The sequence below is a fragment of the Myotis myotis genome, unplaced genomic scaffold, assembly GCF_014108235.1.
Source record: "Myotis myotis isolate mMyoMyo1 unplaced genomic scaffold, mMyoMyo1.p scaffold_m19_p_1, whole genome shotgun sequence".
Taxonomy (NCBI): domain Eukaryota; kingdom Metazoa; phylum Chordata; class Mammalia; order Chiroptera; family Vespertilionidae; genus Myotis; species Myotis myotis.
The window spans coordinates 160369210-160386554 of NW_023416313.1; the positions used below are offsets into that span (position 1 = coordinate 160369210).

Below are 17345 nucleotides of genomic sequence, written 5' to 3' on the forward strand. Positions count from 1 at the left end.
GCAAACAACACAGGCACTGCCCAGCCTCAGAGAAAAGATAGCTATGGATGTAGGCAGAACCAGGAAGTCAGCACCATAGGCCAACCCCTCTGCTTCGTTACAGTGCAGGTCTCTAGAGCAGTGGTTCTCAACCTTCCTAATGCCGCGACCCTTTAATACAGTTCCTCATGTTGTGGTGACCCCCAATTTCATTGTTACAAATTGAACATAATTAAAGCATAATCACAAAAACAATATGTAATTATATATGTGCTTTCCAATGGTCTTAAGCGACCCCTGTGAAAGGGTCGTTCGACCCCCAAAGGGGTCGCGACCCACAGGTTGAGAACCGCTGCTCTAGAGGGTAGCTGCCCTTTTGTTTGGGGCTTCCCTCCCAGGAACTAAATCTCTTCCTCTTAGCTTCACTCTGAAACCAAACTCAGGTCTCTGGTGCCTCAGCAAGCTTCTGACCACCCTGATTTCCTTCTAACTTCACAGGTCCACTTTATGCCTGCTACCCAATGCCAAAGCCACTTAGGCCAGGAGAGGTCTCAAGAGCAAGTGACTTTCTGATATGGTAACTCGGCCCTCACCCTGAGGTTGCGCATGGCTCAGCGCCTACTGAGAAGTGCTCCACTTGGATAGAATCTCTAAGCGTCAGATCTCAAAATTCTTCTTAAAACTATGCTTAGCAATACCACAAAGCTCCTGCCAAATGATGAAGCAGAGAAAAGAGTGAGAAACACTATAATGAATTTGTAAACTAAAAAAAAAAGAAATCAATTCACGTTCCTCTGAATTGTGCTCCCCTACTTCAGGCTTGCTTCTTATGCTGTCTGTGGGAGCACAGAGTGAGCCACATCGCATCCAGGTTGGTAGAGCATCAGGGCTCCCTCATCACAAAGGGTATAATAAAGTCCTCGGCAGACGGGCAACTGCCCGGCGTGCTGTGAACATGCCACCACTAATGTCTGAGATTACTGTAATTACAGCAATGCCACCTGCTCATCCTTTATCTCCCACTCTTGTACCACTTGAGTAATACTGCATTATCCCATATACTTAAAAGTTTGTTAGTATTACTAAGACCTTAAATGCATTGTCTTGTCATCTTTCAAGGTACCAGTTACTGTAATATTTCTATGGTTCATTTTGAGTGTCTGGGTTGACATATTATTATTTTCAACATATTATAAGCACCAAAAAAGCAATTTTAAAATTATTTTCTTCAGTCTTGCTTCACATTCAAGTTACGTCTAGAACAGCAATTTTCAACCTTTTTCATTTCAAGGCACAAAACTAATTACTAAAATTCTGCACACACCGAACAATATATTGTATTTTTTCCAATCTGACAAAAAAATAAAAATAGGTATAATTTTCATTCATTCACACCAGACAGCTATTGTGTCAGCTGTTGTCAATTTTTATTTCACAATCTAAGGGAACAGAGGTCTGTGCCCCTGACTAAATAGTCAGCTATTGCATGTTTTAAAAATTCTTGCGCCATACCAGTTGAAAAATCACTGGTCTAGAACTATATTTCAATATAGTATATTTGCTTGGCTGAATTCATTCACAGAATATCTGTAGGCCTGGACTGAACATATTTCCCGTAGTGACAGCTACTCTATTTGTAGAAACTATTTAGGGTTCTGGAGTGGAGAAAAAGAGGCCACTACTTAATAGCAATGGCATGTATCCAAATATAGATATAGTTTTCTGAACACCTGTTGAACATCAATGATGAAGAAACTGTTATAATTTCCAAAACCCTGGGCCAAAACCTTAAATTCTCAGGCACTCTGTTTCAATTGACACAGGATTTAACCCAGGAAAACAAGTTTCCTAACCAAAGAATGTAAAGTCTTAATATGCCAGCTGCTTTAGAAGTAAAATAAGCCTCTTCAAAAATCTGTTTCAAGGTCAATTACTTCCCATCAAAAGTCACTACCGAGGAAGCTACATTATTTGAACCTTAGGGCATGTACTGCAATTGTTTGCTTTTGGAGACACAGAGGGCATGACAAATATTTTGAGTTGTCAAGGGTGACCAGGAAGAAATGACCCACCTAAGAAATGGAAACTCAGAATAGTAATATGACACTCCCCCTTAGTTGCACTGGGTGCGGTTTGCTACACGCAGCTAACTTCCTGCGGTAGGAGAAAGGCAAGACGGTGCAAGAACTGAATGAGGTGGCCTCTCGACCCCTACCCCCAACACGGTGGTGGGGGTGGCATGCGACCTCAAGGGAAGAGGTCATAGGCAATACGCTCTACTGTTGCCGTTCATTCATTCATTCATTCAATTACTAGTTATGCGTTGGGTACTGTGTTAGAGACTGAACTCTCCAACTCTGACTCAATAGCCCTTCCGATACCCCACACCACTGCCCTCATTTCAGCGCTAGGCCTCACTGGCTCACCAGGACGCTGATGATAGCCAGATGGCAGGATAAAGCTAGCCAGAGCGGTGCCTTTCCAAGAACACGGAAGGGGGGTTTGGAGTCCGCGAGAACAGGTTCCCAGACCCTCCTGCCCGCGTGAGGACAGCGGGCCCGGACCCTGGCGGCCGCGCTCCGGGCGGGCCTGCGGTCATCACGCTCTGACGCGGAACCCGAGGTCGCGTCGATGCTGGCTGGAGGGGGAAGCAGCGGCGAGGGGGCTCCGCGAAAGGGGAAGTGGGCGCTGCAGGAAGCCCGAGGGCGGCGGGAGGCTGGCGGCCACACACGTACGCTAGGGGAAGACCGCCTTCCGCCAGGTGGTGCGGGGCCAGGGTCCCGGGAGGGCGGCGGAGGGGAGGGGCGGGGCGGGTTACCTGATGAAGGTGGTCTTGCCCGTGCTGTACTGGCCCACCAGGAGGATCATGGGCTTGTTGTCGAAGTCGGCGTCCTCCAGCGCGGGCGAGTGGAACTCGTGGAAGCGGTACGCCTCCTCCAGAGGTAGCACCTTGCGCAGGTAGAGCGAACGCAGGCCGCCCGTCACCGTCTGCACGGCATCCGCGCCGCCCGAGCGCTCGCGCCCGCCCGCCTGCCGCCCCATCCAGCTGAACATCCTGCCGCCCGTCCGCGAGCCCACCGTCCGCGCCCCGCGCCCCCGCTCTCAGCCCGGCGCCGCGCTGCCACGCCACTCGGGTCTGACCCTTCGGGCTCGCACTGAACTGCCCGAGCGGCGCTCTCCGCAGCTCGAGCTGGCCCCGCCTCGCGCGCTGGCAGCCAATCTCCGGTCGCTACGTCACGAGCGCTCGTTCACTATTCAGAAGGGCTCCCTCAAGTCCTTCCTCATTGGGCCGCTGTCAGAGCCGGTGGAGGTGTCAGCCAATGGAGAGGAGGCCCTTAATGAATTACGGATGACGGATCCGGGTGGAGGACGGGGGCGGCTGGAGGATGCCCCTCCAGCTGAGTGACGCAGACCCGACATCCAAGGCGCCTTCTGAGTCGCTGGGTCTCCGCGTCTGGACCGGTGGCGTTGGCTTGGCTTCCGGGCACATCTGAGCTGGCAAAGTCCCCCAGAAAAAACACACAAACCGCCCCGTGAGCCTCCGAAGGCTACTTAGTCTCCTGCAACGTTCACTCATCCCCGCCCTATAGACGTCGGTACTGGAGACAAAAGTTCAGAAAGTTGACAGGCAGGTTCTTTCTACCCGCTGAAAGGTTATTATTACCTTTATTTTATTGCTGGAGACCTTGACTCACGGACATAATTGACAAAATTTTAAGTAGGGGAAGTAGACTTCAGTCTACTTGGACATGTTCCTCTTACTTTGGCAAGCTGCCTCCGCTAACTTCTGGATCAATTGAAGGCCATGTGTCCTTAGTTTTCTTTATTTGATTTTCTGTAAAATTGAAGATTTAGTCATCATCCTCATTAATTACCAATTTCCACGTATTGACATGTTACCTCCCAGCTGACTCCTTTTCAAGTTAAAAAACAACATTTACCTAAATTGAAACTGGAAGAAATAATTAGCCATCACTTTTGGGGTCCTAGGTTACGGTTTTTGAATATTTCTCAATTGTTTTAGAAAGCAGTTATGTGTCCTTTGATGTATGAATGGATAAACAAAATGTGGCATCATACAATGAAATATTATTCAGCCTTAAAAAGTAAGGAAATCCCGTCACATGCTACAATCTAGAGACCTTGAGAACATTATGCTAAGTAGAATAAGCCAGTCACAAAAAGACATATAGTGTGTGATTCCACTTACATGTGGTACCTAAATAAAATGGTAGTTACCAGGGGCTGGGAGGAGTGTGAAATGGGAACTTGTGTTTAATGGGTATAGAGTTTCAGTTTTGCAAAATGAAAAATTCTGGATATCTGTTGCACAACAATGTGAATATAGTTAACACTACTGCGCTATACTCTTTTAAAAAAAATATATTTTATTGATTTTTTACAGAGAGGAAGGTAGAGAGACAGAGAGTTAGAAACATCAATGAGAGAGAAACATCGATCAGCCACCTCCTGCACACTCCCCACTGGGGATGTGCCCGCAACCAAGATACATGCCCTTGACCAGAATCGAACCTGGGACCCTTCAGTCCGCAGGCCGACGCTCTATCCACTGAGCCAAACCGGCTATGGCTGCACTATACTCTTAAAAATGGTTAAGATGGTAAATTTTGTTAGGTATTTTTTATCGCAATTTTTTAAAAAAGTGAGTGTATAGGATTTTTGTATTTTTGTAAAAAAATTTGAAGTATCCAATGAGAAGATGAGGATAAACCCCCAAGTAGTAATTCTCTGAGTTTTGGAATGATTTTAGTTTCCTTCTTTTATGTGCTTTTGCATTTTTCGAATTTTACACAATAATCATATTCTTGTTCTACAATCAGGAAATATTTTTATTGTCCATATTCCTAAAAGAATTGAAGGAAGAAAGAGGAAGAAAGACTTGAAGGAGTCTGGCCCACAGGATACACCATCGTATCTTGTCTTCCTTCTCTGTCTTCTTACAGCCACAGTGGCGGCTTTCTTGTTCTGCCCTCGTGGAGTGGGAGAGTGGCTGGTTCTCTCCAGGGTAGTTATCTTGCACCATTTGCAAGTTGTTTTCTTCTGGTTTTCTTTCTTCAGACGAAACAATCCCAATCTGTCACTTTTTAAATTTGAATTCAATTGTTTTTCAGGTAAATCCTATTACAGACCATTCTATAGGGAGTGCTATTGTTGCCTGGAAATTTGTTGTATTGAATAATTCCTTTTTTTAAAATATATTTTTATTGATTTCAGAGAGGAAGGGAGAGGGAGAGAGAGAGAGAGATAAAATATTGATGATGGGAGAAGTCATTGATTGGCTGCCTTCCACACACCCTTCACGGAGCCCAAAACCCGGGCATGTGCTCTGACTGGGAATGGAACAGTGACATCCTGGTTCATAGGTCAATGCTCAACCACTGAGCCATGCTGGCCAGGCTGTATTGAATAATTCTTAAAATAAGTAACTTGGTAATAAGATACAACTTCCTTTGCTATATGAAAATTATAATTGTAATCCTTGTGGAAGTTCCCCGCCCCCCTCCCCCCGCCTTCATCTTGGTAATTTGTTGGTCACAAGGTTTGCTCTAGATTATGTCTAGCATCATACTCTGATAACTTTAAGTTTCAGAATGGTCAAAGGCCTGGGCGACATGTGATGAGGAAATTAGAGAACGTATTTTAGCCTGGGAAGAGCCCCCTTCACTTTCAGACACATCTTTTCTTTTTCTGTGGCAACTTACCCAGGTTACTGCTGCTGCTGGGAGAAGTAGCCTTTAGGAAATGCAGGTGGAAATGTCTAGGTACTTGCAGCAAGATTGCCAATTGTCTATGAATTGTCCTTCGTCAGCAATAGAACTGACTTTTAGCTGGGCATGTTGCAAAACGGGTAAAAAATTTTCTAGTCTCCATCCTGTTGTGTCATGAGACCAAGTTCTGGTTGCTATGTTACCTGAAGTATATGTGGGAGTTGCAGGAAGTCTCCTTTAAAGAGAAAAAGTTCTACCTGACCGGTGGTGCTCAGTGGTTGAGCATTGACCTATGAACCTGGAGGTCACAGTTAGATTCCTGGTCAGGGCACATGCCTGCATTGGGGGCTAGATCCCCAGAAGGGGTCATGCAGGAGGCAGCTAATCAATGATTCTGATCATTGATGTTCCTCTCTCTCTCTCCCCTCCTCTCTGAAATCAATAAAAAAACAAAAACACCCCACATATATATTTTTTTAAAGTTCAATCTTTCTTCTGCCTTCTTCCATCTTGTAGCCTGGGATGTAACGATACAAGGGATGGTAAGTCAGAGAGCTGGAAGGAGCAGGATCCCCGAAGAATCAATGAATTGCCACACCAGCCCTGGGCTGCCTCCCTGTGGGTTTCTTTTACATAAACACATTTAAGCCACTCTCTGTCAGGTCCCTGTTCGAGATTAAAGTAATTCCTAACTAACACTGGAAATGCAGTCTGTGGTAACAAAACCTAAAATGTGACATTCACTTAGTGGAAGAAGAGCAAGGTCAACTTGAAGGATCCATTTATTGCAGTGTGAGATTTAAACGTTGGCCACATGCCTCCTTTCAAGAGATGGAATCTTTGTCCCCTACCCTTACATCTCGGCTGGCTTGTGAACGCTTCTGCCAATAGAGGAAGTGGTGCTATGTGATGTCTGAGGCGAGGTCATAATACTCCATGCACCCGCCACTGTGTAACTCACCCTTGGAGTCCTCAGCTGCTGTTTCAGATGACCTGCTATGCCAAGACCACCACTCTGGGGAGGCTACAGGAAGGTGCTGTGACAGGCAGTCAGTCAAGCCCAGCCTGCTCTTCATCCTGCCAGCCTGTCCAGCTCAGGCACCAGATATGTGCATGAAGTAGTCATCTCGGCAATGGATCCTTCAGCCTTATCTGTTCTAGATCCCGGCCCCCTGAGGCCCCCTGAGCAGTTTAAATCATTTGAGCTGAAGCCCACACATGGAGCAGATAAGAGTTGTCCTTGCTGTGCCCTTTCCAAATTCCTGACCCACGGAGCCTGTGGGCATAATCAAATGGTGGGGTTCTTTATGCCTTTATACTTTGGGGGGGTTTGTTGCTCAGCAATCGATAACTGGAACAGCTGGTAATTCTTATGATCTTGTTAAGATAAAAGTTTAGTTTTCTTTCACAGAAAAAAAGTCCAGGGCTAGGCAGACCAGGGCTGGTTTGGTGTTTCAAAGTCAGCAAAGGCTCAGGCCCCTTTATTCTCCCTGCTGCCCGGCATGTGGGTATAGTGGGTGGAGGTGCAGCAGCCACAATGAACCAGAAGGCAAACTTGAGGATGGCAGCTGAAGGGAGCCTAGGTCTTTGATAAGAAATGCACTTCTGCCTGGTTTAAGCCACTGTAATTTTAGGTCTTTTGTGTTATATAGCAGAAGTAATGCTAATTGGTATAGAATTTGAACACATGAATCAAGAACTTAGGAAAATTGGTTAGGCTAGAGTTAAAGATTTCAGAGTTTTCAAAATAGAAACAGCAGTTGAAATCCTGGGTGTATATGAGATTGCTTTAGGAGAGCATAAAGTGAGAAGAGAGCTAAGGAGGGAACCTCAAGGAATACTAGCATTTAAAGGAGAACAGGGAGGTGAGGCCAGGGGAAGGACTTGAAAGTGGGAAGAAATCTCAGACAGAAGGTATTCAGCAAACCTGGCTCCTTCCACCTTGGCCAGTTTGGCTCAGTGGATAGAGCGTCTGCCCTCAGACTAAAGCAGTGGTTCTCAACCTATGGGTCGCGACCCCTTTGGGGGTCGAGAACCACTGGACTAAAGGGTCCCGGTCAAAGGCTTGTACCTTCATTGCAGGTTCAATCCCTGGACCCAGTCAGGGCATGTGCAGGAAGCAACCAATTGGTGTGTGTCTCTCTCATCGATGTTTCTCTCTCACTGTTTCTCCCCCACCTACCACCCTGTCTAAATATCAATGGAAAAAATATCCTCAGGTGAGGATTAACAACAAAAACCAACAAAAAAAACAACAACAACATCTGGCCCCTTCCTTCTAGGGCTGGGTTGGCAGCCCCTTATGTATGCCCTTGGGTACACAGCTAACATGGAACTTTCTCTTTGCATTGCAAGGCTCTGTTTCCATGTGAGCTTCCTGCTTGGGACCAGAAGGAAGCTCCTTGAAGTGTGAGGTCAATTGATAATCCTTTTCATTGTCCCAGTGCCTACAACAGTGACTGTCACAGAATGGGAAGGCAATAAATATTTGCAAGCAGAACTGAATTGAACTGCTGTTGGCAAGGAAGTCATGGGAAGGGAGGGTTTCAGGAAGAAGGGAGTGGTCAGCAGTGCCAAATGCTGAGATCAAGTAAGATAAGGCCTGTGAACGACATATAACTCAGTGTATCTGGAAACTGGGAGGACACTGGTGACCTTGGGGAGAAGTATTTTCATGGGGACATAGAAGGAGAACACATCTGCTGTGGGACAGGGTGACTGGGTTGCATGGCAGTGTGGTATGCTGGCCGCTCTCCTGGGAAGGAAAAAGGAGACAGCCACGAGGGACCCTGGGCGAGAGAGGAGTTTTATTTAACTTTTCTATTTAATCATGTTGCAGGCAGAGAGCAGGGAACCTGGGGAGGGAGCCTGACTCATTTCCCTGCTCTGTAACACCGCCAGCATTGTTTTAGAAGCGAAGTCACTATTCATTCAAAGTCTCAAATCCATATAAAAGTCTTTTTCTGATTTCCCCCTCAACCCAAAGCTAAGTCCCTGGAAAGTAGAGGCTGTTCACTGGCTGCGACCACCATGCACGGAGGAACCGTGCAGCTGGCGCTGCTGCCTTCCTTCCTCTCCATCAGCACTTCCTGAAAGCCATCGGGGCTCAGACAGCACGTGTCAGCAAGAGCTGGTGCTCCACTGGTGGCTGACATGGCTGCATAAAGAGAGGGGCACCCCAGCACAAGGAGGCAGGGGCCCCTGCAGGAGAAAAGGACGATGCCCAGGTGAGGGGGATGGGACGGAAATGTCCTTCTTACACCTCTGGCTGTGGCCAGGCAGGAATGAGGGCAGGAATTACGTCTGTTTTATAGCATCAGATAATGAAAGCGGTTGAGTCAACAGGATTTGCCCACATGGCCATTTTATTCCGTGTTCAAATAATACAATGGTTTTAGAAACCTCGCTCTTCCTACTTTGATGAATCCAAGGCAGGCCTACCTTGACCTTACAACAAGCAGGTCTTGCCGGATGGCTCACTCCGGTAATTTAAGGAGAGCCTGCTTGTTGCAGATGAAGAGAAGATGTCAAAGTGGAGGCAACGGGCCGCTGTGGTGGAGGGAAGGGGCTGCGTCACAGGTTAGCATTATGGGAGGGCGGGGCAGGGGAACCAGGTTTGCAGGTCCAGGAGCCCCGTTTATCAGTGGCACAGGGGGGTCCATTGTTTATGCTTTCCAGGCTGTTGGGAAAGTTTGGCATAAATCCACACCTCCCACACTTTCATATGCATAGGCACCACCTGGGGGTGGGCATCTGGGCATGGAGAGGAGGTGGGAATCTCCTTAAAATGTAGATTGATTCAGTGTGGCTGGGGTAGGGCCCGAGATTCCGGATTTCCAACCAGTTCCCCATCACACCTTGAGTAGCAAGAATGTAAACTGGAAGCCAGATTTTCTAAACTTTTGGTACCTGTCGCCACTTGTCTCCTAACAACTACAGGATTGCTTAGGGAGCACGGTGACTCAGAACGAGGACACGTCTCCCAGGCTTGCAGGGCTTTGTGCAGACCGCATGCCTTTCTGGTCACACCTTCTACCCACCTGGGCATCTCAGAGGCTCAGGTTCCACATTGTTTAAGTTCCCAGCCTGGTGGGAGGCCTGGATTCTTTGATTTGATTTCTGTGTCCCAGGGCTTTCCCAGCGATTCATCTGGAAACCGTCACCAAGGAGGCTTTTTCTTTGGGGCTAACCTAGTCCTTTCTTAGTTTTGTTCTCTCAGGGTGACTCAAAGAGCTAGGATGTGCTGGCCATGGTGCTTTCATGATAAATAAGAGGAATCCCATTTAGAAATAAATAACCCCGTCTGGGAAACAGCGGGGAGGGTGCAAGGAGAGCTGAGACGCGCTCCTGGAGCAGGTTGGTCAGCGAGCGTTGGCTTCTTGGAGTGGAAGGCACTGGGCAGCACCGCCCACCCGATGCCTGACTCCATTCACCTGCCTCAACGCCCCTGAGCTGCACTCAGTTTCTTGTGCCATGAATCTGTGTTGCAGACTTGGGCTTTGCCTGGCATCTCATTGGAGCTGAATCCTCAGAGACGGCTGTCCGGTCGGGATCACGGGAGTCGCCAGTCCTGGGGCTCTGAGTGGCTACAGAGGGGCTGCTGAAACCTGTCACCGGTTTGGCTTTGTTGTTGAACAGACCAGGATGTCTCTAGTGCTCCATCTAGATCTCCTAGCATCACCCTCCCTATTAATATCCTGATTAATAAAAATAAAATATAATTACCTATAAAATTCACAAGAATATAGTTGCCTTAAATTTTAAAAAGTGCTTTCCAGAGAACCCAGAGTGCTTCTCAGGTCCTCTGTGCATCCCCATGGTCCTCCATTCCAGGAGGCGGGGAGGAGCAAGAGAGGGGGGAGGGGGACTCTGAGCTCCAGCCCAGAGCCTGAGGTTTCTGGTGAACCAGCCTCCTCCTCAGACATTGCTGTTATTCTCTACACTCTAAGCATGTGTGGGAGCCTGTGGCTACTGGACCCTGAAAAAATCCCAGTGGGTATAAAACCCCAAAACATGCCTTGTTATTTTCCTATGGTCTGTCTCTCTCTCTCTGTCTCTCTTAACTTTTTCAACTTTTTATTTTTTTGATGGAGGGTCCAGACCAGCCTGCCAAAAGCCCTTGCCAGAGAGCTCAGCTGGCTGTGCGGGCAGGTCAGCCCTGATGGGATCCGTGCCTGGGATGGTGGAAGCAGACATAGGGTCCACGCAGCTCCCTGGGACCGAGGGACGCTGGCTCTTCAGGAGTTTCTTCTTCTCCACTGCCATCCTCAAGGCCTGGAGGAGCTGGTCTTTGTTATTCAGGATGTTGTACTCGCAGAGATTCACCAGCTTGTCGAAGGCGGCCTCTGTATATGTCAGTTCCTTGGTGGCGTAGGGAGTTTTGGGGCCATAAATGTCAACCTGGCCCTTCTCCAGCTCCTCCGGGCTTCGCTCCACACCTGGAGGCAGCAGAAACACTTGCTATAGACTCTTACTGTGTTAGGTTGCAATGACTTGCATCCTACCTCTCCCCCAGCTCACCTCTGCATGCATGGGCGCACACACACACACACACACACACACACACACACACGCACACATGCACACATGCACACACACCTCCAAGCTCCTAGGCAGGGGACACAGCTTGCCCACCTTAGGATTGCCCTAGCATGAACACAGTGCCACAAGCATAGCTGGATCTCAATAAATGCTGAGTGCCTGAGTTGGAGAGTAAAGTTTGACACGGCCAGCTCATGGAGCTGTGGGGAGGAGGTGTCTTTCCTTTCTTGCCAAACCAAGATTGGCGCTGACTGGAGCTCAGCCAGGCTTCTGTTAGTGCTATTGGAAGATGGCATACGTTTCAAGACGGGAGCTCTAGTCCCAGGCCCGTGGGCGGTGGGAACAGAGCCCCCAGGCAGCTTACCTGGGGCCTTGTACTTTTGGAAGGTGTCGCTGATGAGTGGGAAGAAAAGCACGATGGGAGCATCCGGCTCCTGGGGGTTCTCCATCAGGTAGCATTCCTTGAGGTTACTGTTCCCCTCCTCTTTGATGTCGTATTTGGGGAAGGGGATGTTCTGCACCGCGCAGTACTCACAGGTTTGTTTCATTGGCTGGGATATCACAGGAGGGCATGTGTGAGTATTAGAGGGGGTGGAGGTAGATAAAAAACACAGAGCTCTTAGATCCAGCCTCCTGATTCCCCCGCTAACAACTCCGGTCTCCAACTGCTTGGCCTATTTGTGCTATTTTTAGAACAAAGCCAGGTCAGAACAAAGGGCCCGAGGCAATAGGTTGGTGTGTGTCTAACTGCAGGCTCCTTCCCCACGTAAAATGGACAGAAGCCCTTTCCATGATGCTTCCCCCAGACACAGACCTGGGTAGACGTGGGTGGTAGCCTGAGGGTGACGAGCTGAGCCATGGATAGACCTGGCTGCCAGGCTTCTGGGGGACAAGTATGGGCTTTCAAACTGACAGAGCATCTCAGGGCTGCCAAGGACTCTGAAAGTCCTTGCATGCGTGGACTGTTGGGGACGGACTTTGTAGATGTAATGTAACGGGAAGAGCAGTGGACATAGAGCATCAGAATCCCCTCCGTGTGTCCCCCTCTTCCGTGCTCACGAGCTATGTGATCCTAAGCAAGCCGCGTACCCTCTCTGTGCCTCGTTTCTCAGCTACAACATGGGAATAGCAGCAGCTGTGCCATCTACCTCAGAGCTGGTATAAGGATCAAGTGAGAGGTGTGTAGGAAAGGACGTTGCCCCCCATTTACAAACTTAGGTCATTATCACTGTCATAAATCTATTTAACACCCCCCCCCTTTCCTGGCTTTAGGATAGGTCTATATTAAAGTAGACCCCAAATCAGCTTCTTTCCCTTAAAAGGCCAGAACATTTCAAAAGCAAATAAAGAAAAACCTCCTCTGGCCCTAGTTCTTTAGTATAATTACATGAGGGTCTTATTCCCTGGGAGAAGGGATATTACAAGCTCTTTGGAAATAGGACATTACAAGCTCTTGAAGTGGTATAAAACTTTAGAACTGACTGGGCTCTATTAAGGTGAGGAGTGAGGAAATTTTTTCCATTGATTAAAAAATTTTTTTTATTCTTTTTAAAATTGATTTCAGAGAGAGAGAGAGGAAGAGTGAGGGAGAGAAAGATAGGGTGGCTGCCCCCTGAGGTTTGGATGGCTCCCTTCACAGCATGCACTGCAGCGTGAGTTTCTGTGAAGCTAAATCTTGGCTCACGCTCTGGCCCGTCTCAGAAGAGGAGAGCCTTTTATTGCCGCACTTGCCTTTGTCTGGGACCCGGCACAATAATTGAGATGGATGATGAGGTCGGCTTTTCTCTCCGGCCTGAGGAGGGGTGGGTAGCTGGAGTTGACGAAGAACGCAGTGTCCAGCAGACACAAGTGGTTCACGGTCTCCGTCAACTGGTTTGGGAAGCTGTCAAGCACAGTGTCTGAAATCCAAGGCTTCCAGTTATCATCACACCCGCCACCCGGATCTCAGCAGGTGGTCAGAGGGGCCTGGTAGGGATGGAGGGCCCTGCCCAGAGCTCATTCGCCTCAGCCTGGACTTTCAGCCCTCCCATGCCTGTCCAGGATGTCCAGGTGAGTGGGTGGCCCTCTGGGTGGGCTGATGAAGAACAGCATTATCTTGGGGCTTTAGCAAGTCTTTTAAGGCATAAGCACAGAAAACACACTACGATTCAGCCACAGGGCTTGTGGGGTAGCAGGGGCATCAGACTATCCTATAATTTGGTACAGACTCGGGACCCAGTGGCCCTTTCTGCCAAGACAGTTAGGACAAGGATTACTGGGCCAGGCCCAAGCAGCCATGGCCCGATAAAATACTAAAGGTGGTGGGAAATCTATCTCAGAGCCTTGCTGTGGTGGGGAGGAGGCACTAAGCTGAAGCTGCAAGACCAAAGTCTAAGGCCTGGCTCTGCTACTTCCCACTTGGGGGTTCCTGAGCTGGGCCAGCCCTGTCCAACTCAAGGTGGCACCATTCACAGGAAAAGGTGCCCTCAGAGCACAACTACAGAAAGTCAGGGCCCACATTTTCCCGTCTGTAAAATGGGCCAACTTCTGCTTGCTGGGGTCATTGTACAATTCAATGAACTAACTACGTATACCACTCTGCCCACTGTTCAAGACCTCACCCAGGAATATACTGGGGTGGGGGGTGTCGGGGGGCATCTGCCACACGGGCTCATGAACATGCTCTGAGGAGTTTTTGCATCCTAGCTCTATGGCAGCCTCAACATCCTCTTTTCCTTCCTCCAAACATAGGCAGGCCTCACTGGCAGGTCGGGGTACCTTTCCACTTGGAGAACTGGCCGTTCTGGAGGTAGCCGGTGTGCAGTTGCAGCCCCAACAGGAAGTTGTGGAACTCGGACACGAAGGACCGATAGGTGAGGATGTTGCGGAAAGTATTGGAGAGCCATGACCCGGGGATCACTACCGAGGTGTCCAGGGCATTGGCATCACATTTGGGGATTTCCGGAAGGAGCGGGTCATCTTCTGCAGGGGACAGGGGGATGGGGAGCAGGTCACAAGAGTTGGGGTCCCCGACTGCACAGGTGGAGCCCTGCATGGTGGCCCAGCACCCAGAGGTGAGCCACTGTAAGTGCCGTTCACACCTTCTTGCCTAGCTCTCAAGACCCTGGCATCAGAGCTGGAGCACCCAGGTGAGACAGAACAGGGGTGTGGGGGCGGGGGAAGGAGGGTGACAAGTAAGGAGGGGTTCCAGAGAGGATGGTCCAGATGAGTAACCCTTAACTGTGCTCATAGATCCCTTTCCCTTCAGCTCTCCTGAGTGCCACATACTACTCAGTGGGTCCATTTCCTAGACCCCCTAGAGCTGACCCCCGGGGGGTTGTGGCTGGGCCTCAGTACGTATGTCTTCACCTACAATTACCCTCCCTTCCAGGCAGGGAAGACCCCCAACCCCAGCTGCCTTCCGATGTTTGTGAACCACAGAGATGGTGTTAAAACACGTGGCAGGCCGACGAGTCCTCAGTTTGTGACCCACTGCTCCCCACCACCCCCTCCTCGTACCCAACCAAGAGGGAAAGCCAGTGGGTCACCCACCGATGTCTTGCACTCTCTCCCTTGTCCACCTGTGGAAAAACTCTTCTGAAGATTTGACAAAATTCCAGGCATCGAGCAGGTTCACGGAGAAGATGCTGCTCCACAGACCTAGGGAGCAGGGCCAGCTGTGAGCAGCTCTGTCCGAGAGCTCCCAGCCTCACCCAGACACTGACTACTCCTGCCTTGGCTTTGATTCCCACTCCACGCCAGGCTGCTCAGAGGCCGGGGCAGACTTCGATGTCCCTCTGCCCGCCGTGTAGCTCAGCCCAGATGACTGATGCCCCCCAGCGCTCAGTTCTCCCCCGCCCTCCTCTCAGAGCTGGGAGAGGGTACGAAGGTATAAAAGGCACTGCCCCAGCAGTGACTTAATGCTGACCGGTACAGGCTTCAAGTTCAAGTCCAAATGCCCACTCTTGCATCAGTTAATACACGAGTGTAGGATAGTGCCTGGCACATGATGAGCACTTGATAAGTGTAGTGCTATCTTTTATTATCATAATTTTAAGATGCAACCCATTAATAATAACACGCATATGAAATCTTTCACATACGCTGACCCATTTGGATCTATAAGATAGGTTTTTACGCTTAAGCCCAATTTACAAATGAGAAAACAGGCTCAACCGGCTTAACTACAGATCTCTGAACCACACCACATGCCAACAGCATCGGCGCTGAGAGGAAGGAGAGGCCGCCACAGGCTGGGGGCTTCTGGGTGGGCTTCACAAATGCTATGGGGCTGTATTTGGACCTTCTGGGATGGGCTGGACGGGGATAGGTGGAAGAGAGGGGGTGCAGACCAGTTTAAATAAGGACCTAACTCTGGTGAGCACGTAAAGATGGGTCTGTTTTTTAAGGTTGCCCTCTGATAGGTGAAGTTCAGACCCTGGAGGGGAGAACTAAGCGAGCGGACAGTATAGTCAGGGCCCTGCCCTCAGCGTACCTGCCGCTGGAGGAGCAGGGAGCACAAGGCTGGGGGCTGGGCCAGGCTTCCCTGATGACTCAGACTTCACCCTCTGATCCCCGCTGCCCCCTTGGGTCCCGGGAGCTAGGTCAGTCCGTGGCAGCAGGCGTGTTGCTGCCTGGAGCCAGAGGGGAAAGGGCTGGGAGTTCCAAAAGCTTCCATCTCAGCCTGCCACTCCCAGTCTCACCTGGGATGATTCCCGGGGGAATAGAGCCTGCCTCCCTGTCATTCTCTAACTCAAAGGCAGGGCCCAGCTCAGCATGGGGCAGGGTTCCCGGGGGCCTCCCTGGCAGGAGTCACCTAGCAAGTAGCACATCCGAGACTCTGGGATCCTCCGCATCAGCCGTCCCATGAAGAACTCAGAGCCGAAGAGCTCGGTGGGGACGAAGGCCCCGTACTTCTGCATGCCCACCTCGTACGGGGAGAACTCGCACCACTCTGCACAAACAGCAGGACACCGTGTCAGTCTTAGGTGGTACAGACACGCCTTCCATCCTGGCTGTCTGAAACTGAGCCCCTCCCTCTCTCCCCCCCACCCTGGGGAAGACCTGGACAGTGAGGCCACAGCTCCCTCACAGGACACACGGGGGTGCCATGGCCAGGCAAGACAGTTTTGCAACCTGCACTGAACATTTGCTCCTCAAAACCAGATAACAGGGACCCAAACTGACCCCAAAGCAGGGCTGACCCTAAAGCAGGGAGGTATCTAAAAGAGCTTCCCCATGCCCTAACCGGTTTGGCTCAGTGGATGGAGCGTCGGCCTGTGGACTGAAGGGTCCTGGGTTTGATTCTGGTCAAGGGCATGTGCCTTGGTTGCGGGCACATCCCCAGTGGGGGGTGTGCAGGAGGCAGCTGATCAATGTTTCTCTCTCATCGATGTTTCTAACTCTCTATCCCTCTTCCTTTCTCTCTGTAAAAAATCAATAAAATATACTTTAAAAAAAAATAAAAAAATAAAATAAAAGAGCTTCTCCTGGGCAGCTTGAGAAATATCTAGGATCCTTTTCCTCCTGACCTTTATTTCCTCCTGTCCCATCAAATTGCCACCCAGGCAGGGGACTGTGTACCCGTCTCGGCGCCCCCACCATCCATACCCCAGGGCAGAAAGGGGTAGCAAAGTCGATTCTTCAGTTGTCAGGAGCACCTTTTGATGTGGAGGTTGGCAAAGATGTGGGGCCTGTGTGTGCTGGGTGCAGGGTGCCTTTCCTGCTGAAAACGGTCCCCCTGGTAAATTGCTAGTCAGCAGCGTTACCTCTGAAATCCTGGTTGCTTACATCATCCTTGACATTGATGGTGAGGTAGATGGGCAGGGGGTTCTGGCCATGGCTCAGAGCAGCACGCTGCTCTGACAGTTTGCAGTCATTTCTCTGTGGGGAAACAACATGGTTCAGGAAAAGAAGCTGCCAGCTCAGGGCATCACGGAACAAGGGCACAGTCTGGACCTCCTGATCCCACCAGGCTGCTTTGTGGGCCCTGGCGGACACTAGTTAAACCTGCTTTTAAAATGCACCGGGAGAAGGTACACTCATCCTTGGACTGTTCACAACCCCAGACATGTGGGTGGTGTGGGACTGGGTCTGCAGTTTAGGGCTGTCCCTCAG

General features: G+C 49.8%; 2 protein-coding genes across 6 annotated transcripts in view; both read right to left on the minus strand.

The window, feature by feature from the left end:
• EHD4 (EH domain containing 4) overlaps positions 1 to 3159 on the minus strand; it is a 92448-nt gene extending 89289 nt beyond the window's left edge. The window contains exon 1 of the mRNA XM_036298308.1: positions 2798 to 3159. Within this exon, the coding sequence (XP_036154201.1) occupies positions 2798 to 3033 (236 nt within the window). The 5' untranslated portion in view covers positions 3034 to 3159. The remainder of the gene's footprint in view (positions 1 to 2797) is intronic.
• A 4652-nt stretch (positions 3160 to 7811) lies between these two features.
• PLA2G4E (phospholipase A2 group IVE) overlaps positions 7812 to 17345 on the minus strand; it is a 38574-nt gene continuing 29040 nt past the window's right edge. The window contains exons 12-18 of one of the 5 annotated variants that reach the window (XM_036298359.1): positions 16997 to 17111; positions 16045 to 16182; positions 14781 to 14888; positions 14007 to 14210; positions 12981 to 13147; positions 11614 to 11800; positions 7812 to 11146 (exon numbers count right to left, since the gene is read on the minus strand). In XM_036298359.1, coding sequence (XP_036154252.1) covers positions 10785 to 11146; positions 11614 to 11800; positions 12981 to 13147; positions 14007 to 14210; positions 14781 to 14888; positions 16045 to 16182; positions 16997 to 17111 — 1281 coding nt within the window. In that variant the 3' untranslated portion in view covers positions 7812 to 10784. The remainder of the gene's footprint in view (positions 11147 to 11613; positions 11801 to 12980; positions 13148 to 14006; positions 14211 to 14780; positions 14889 to 16044; positions 16183 to 16996; positions 17112 to 17345) is intronic. The other 4 variants (XM_036298338.1, XM_036298322.1, XM_036298349.1 and 1 more) reach the window with 4 other exon arrangements.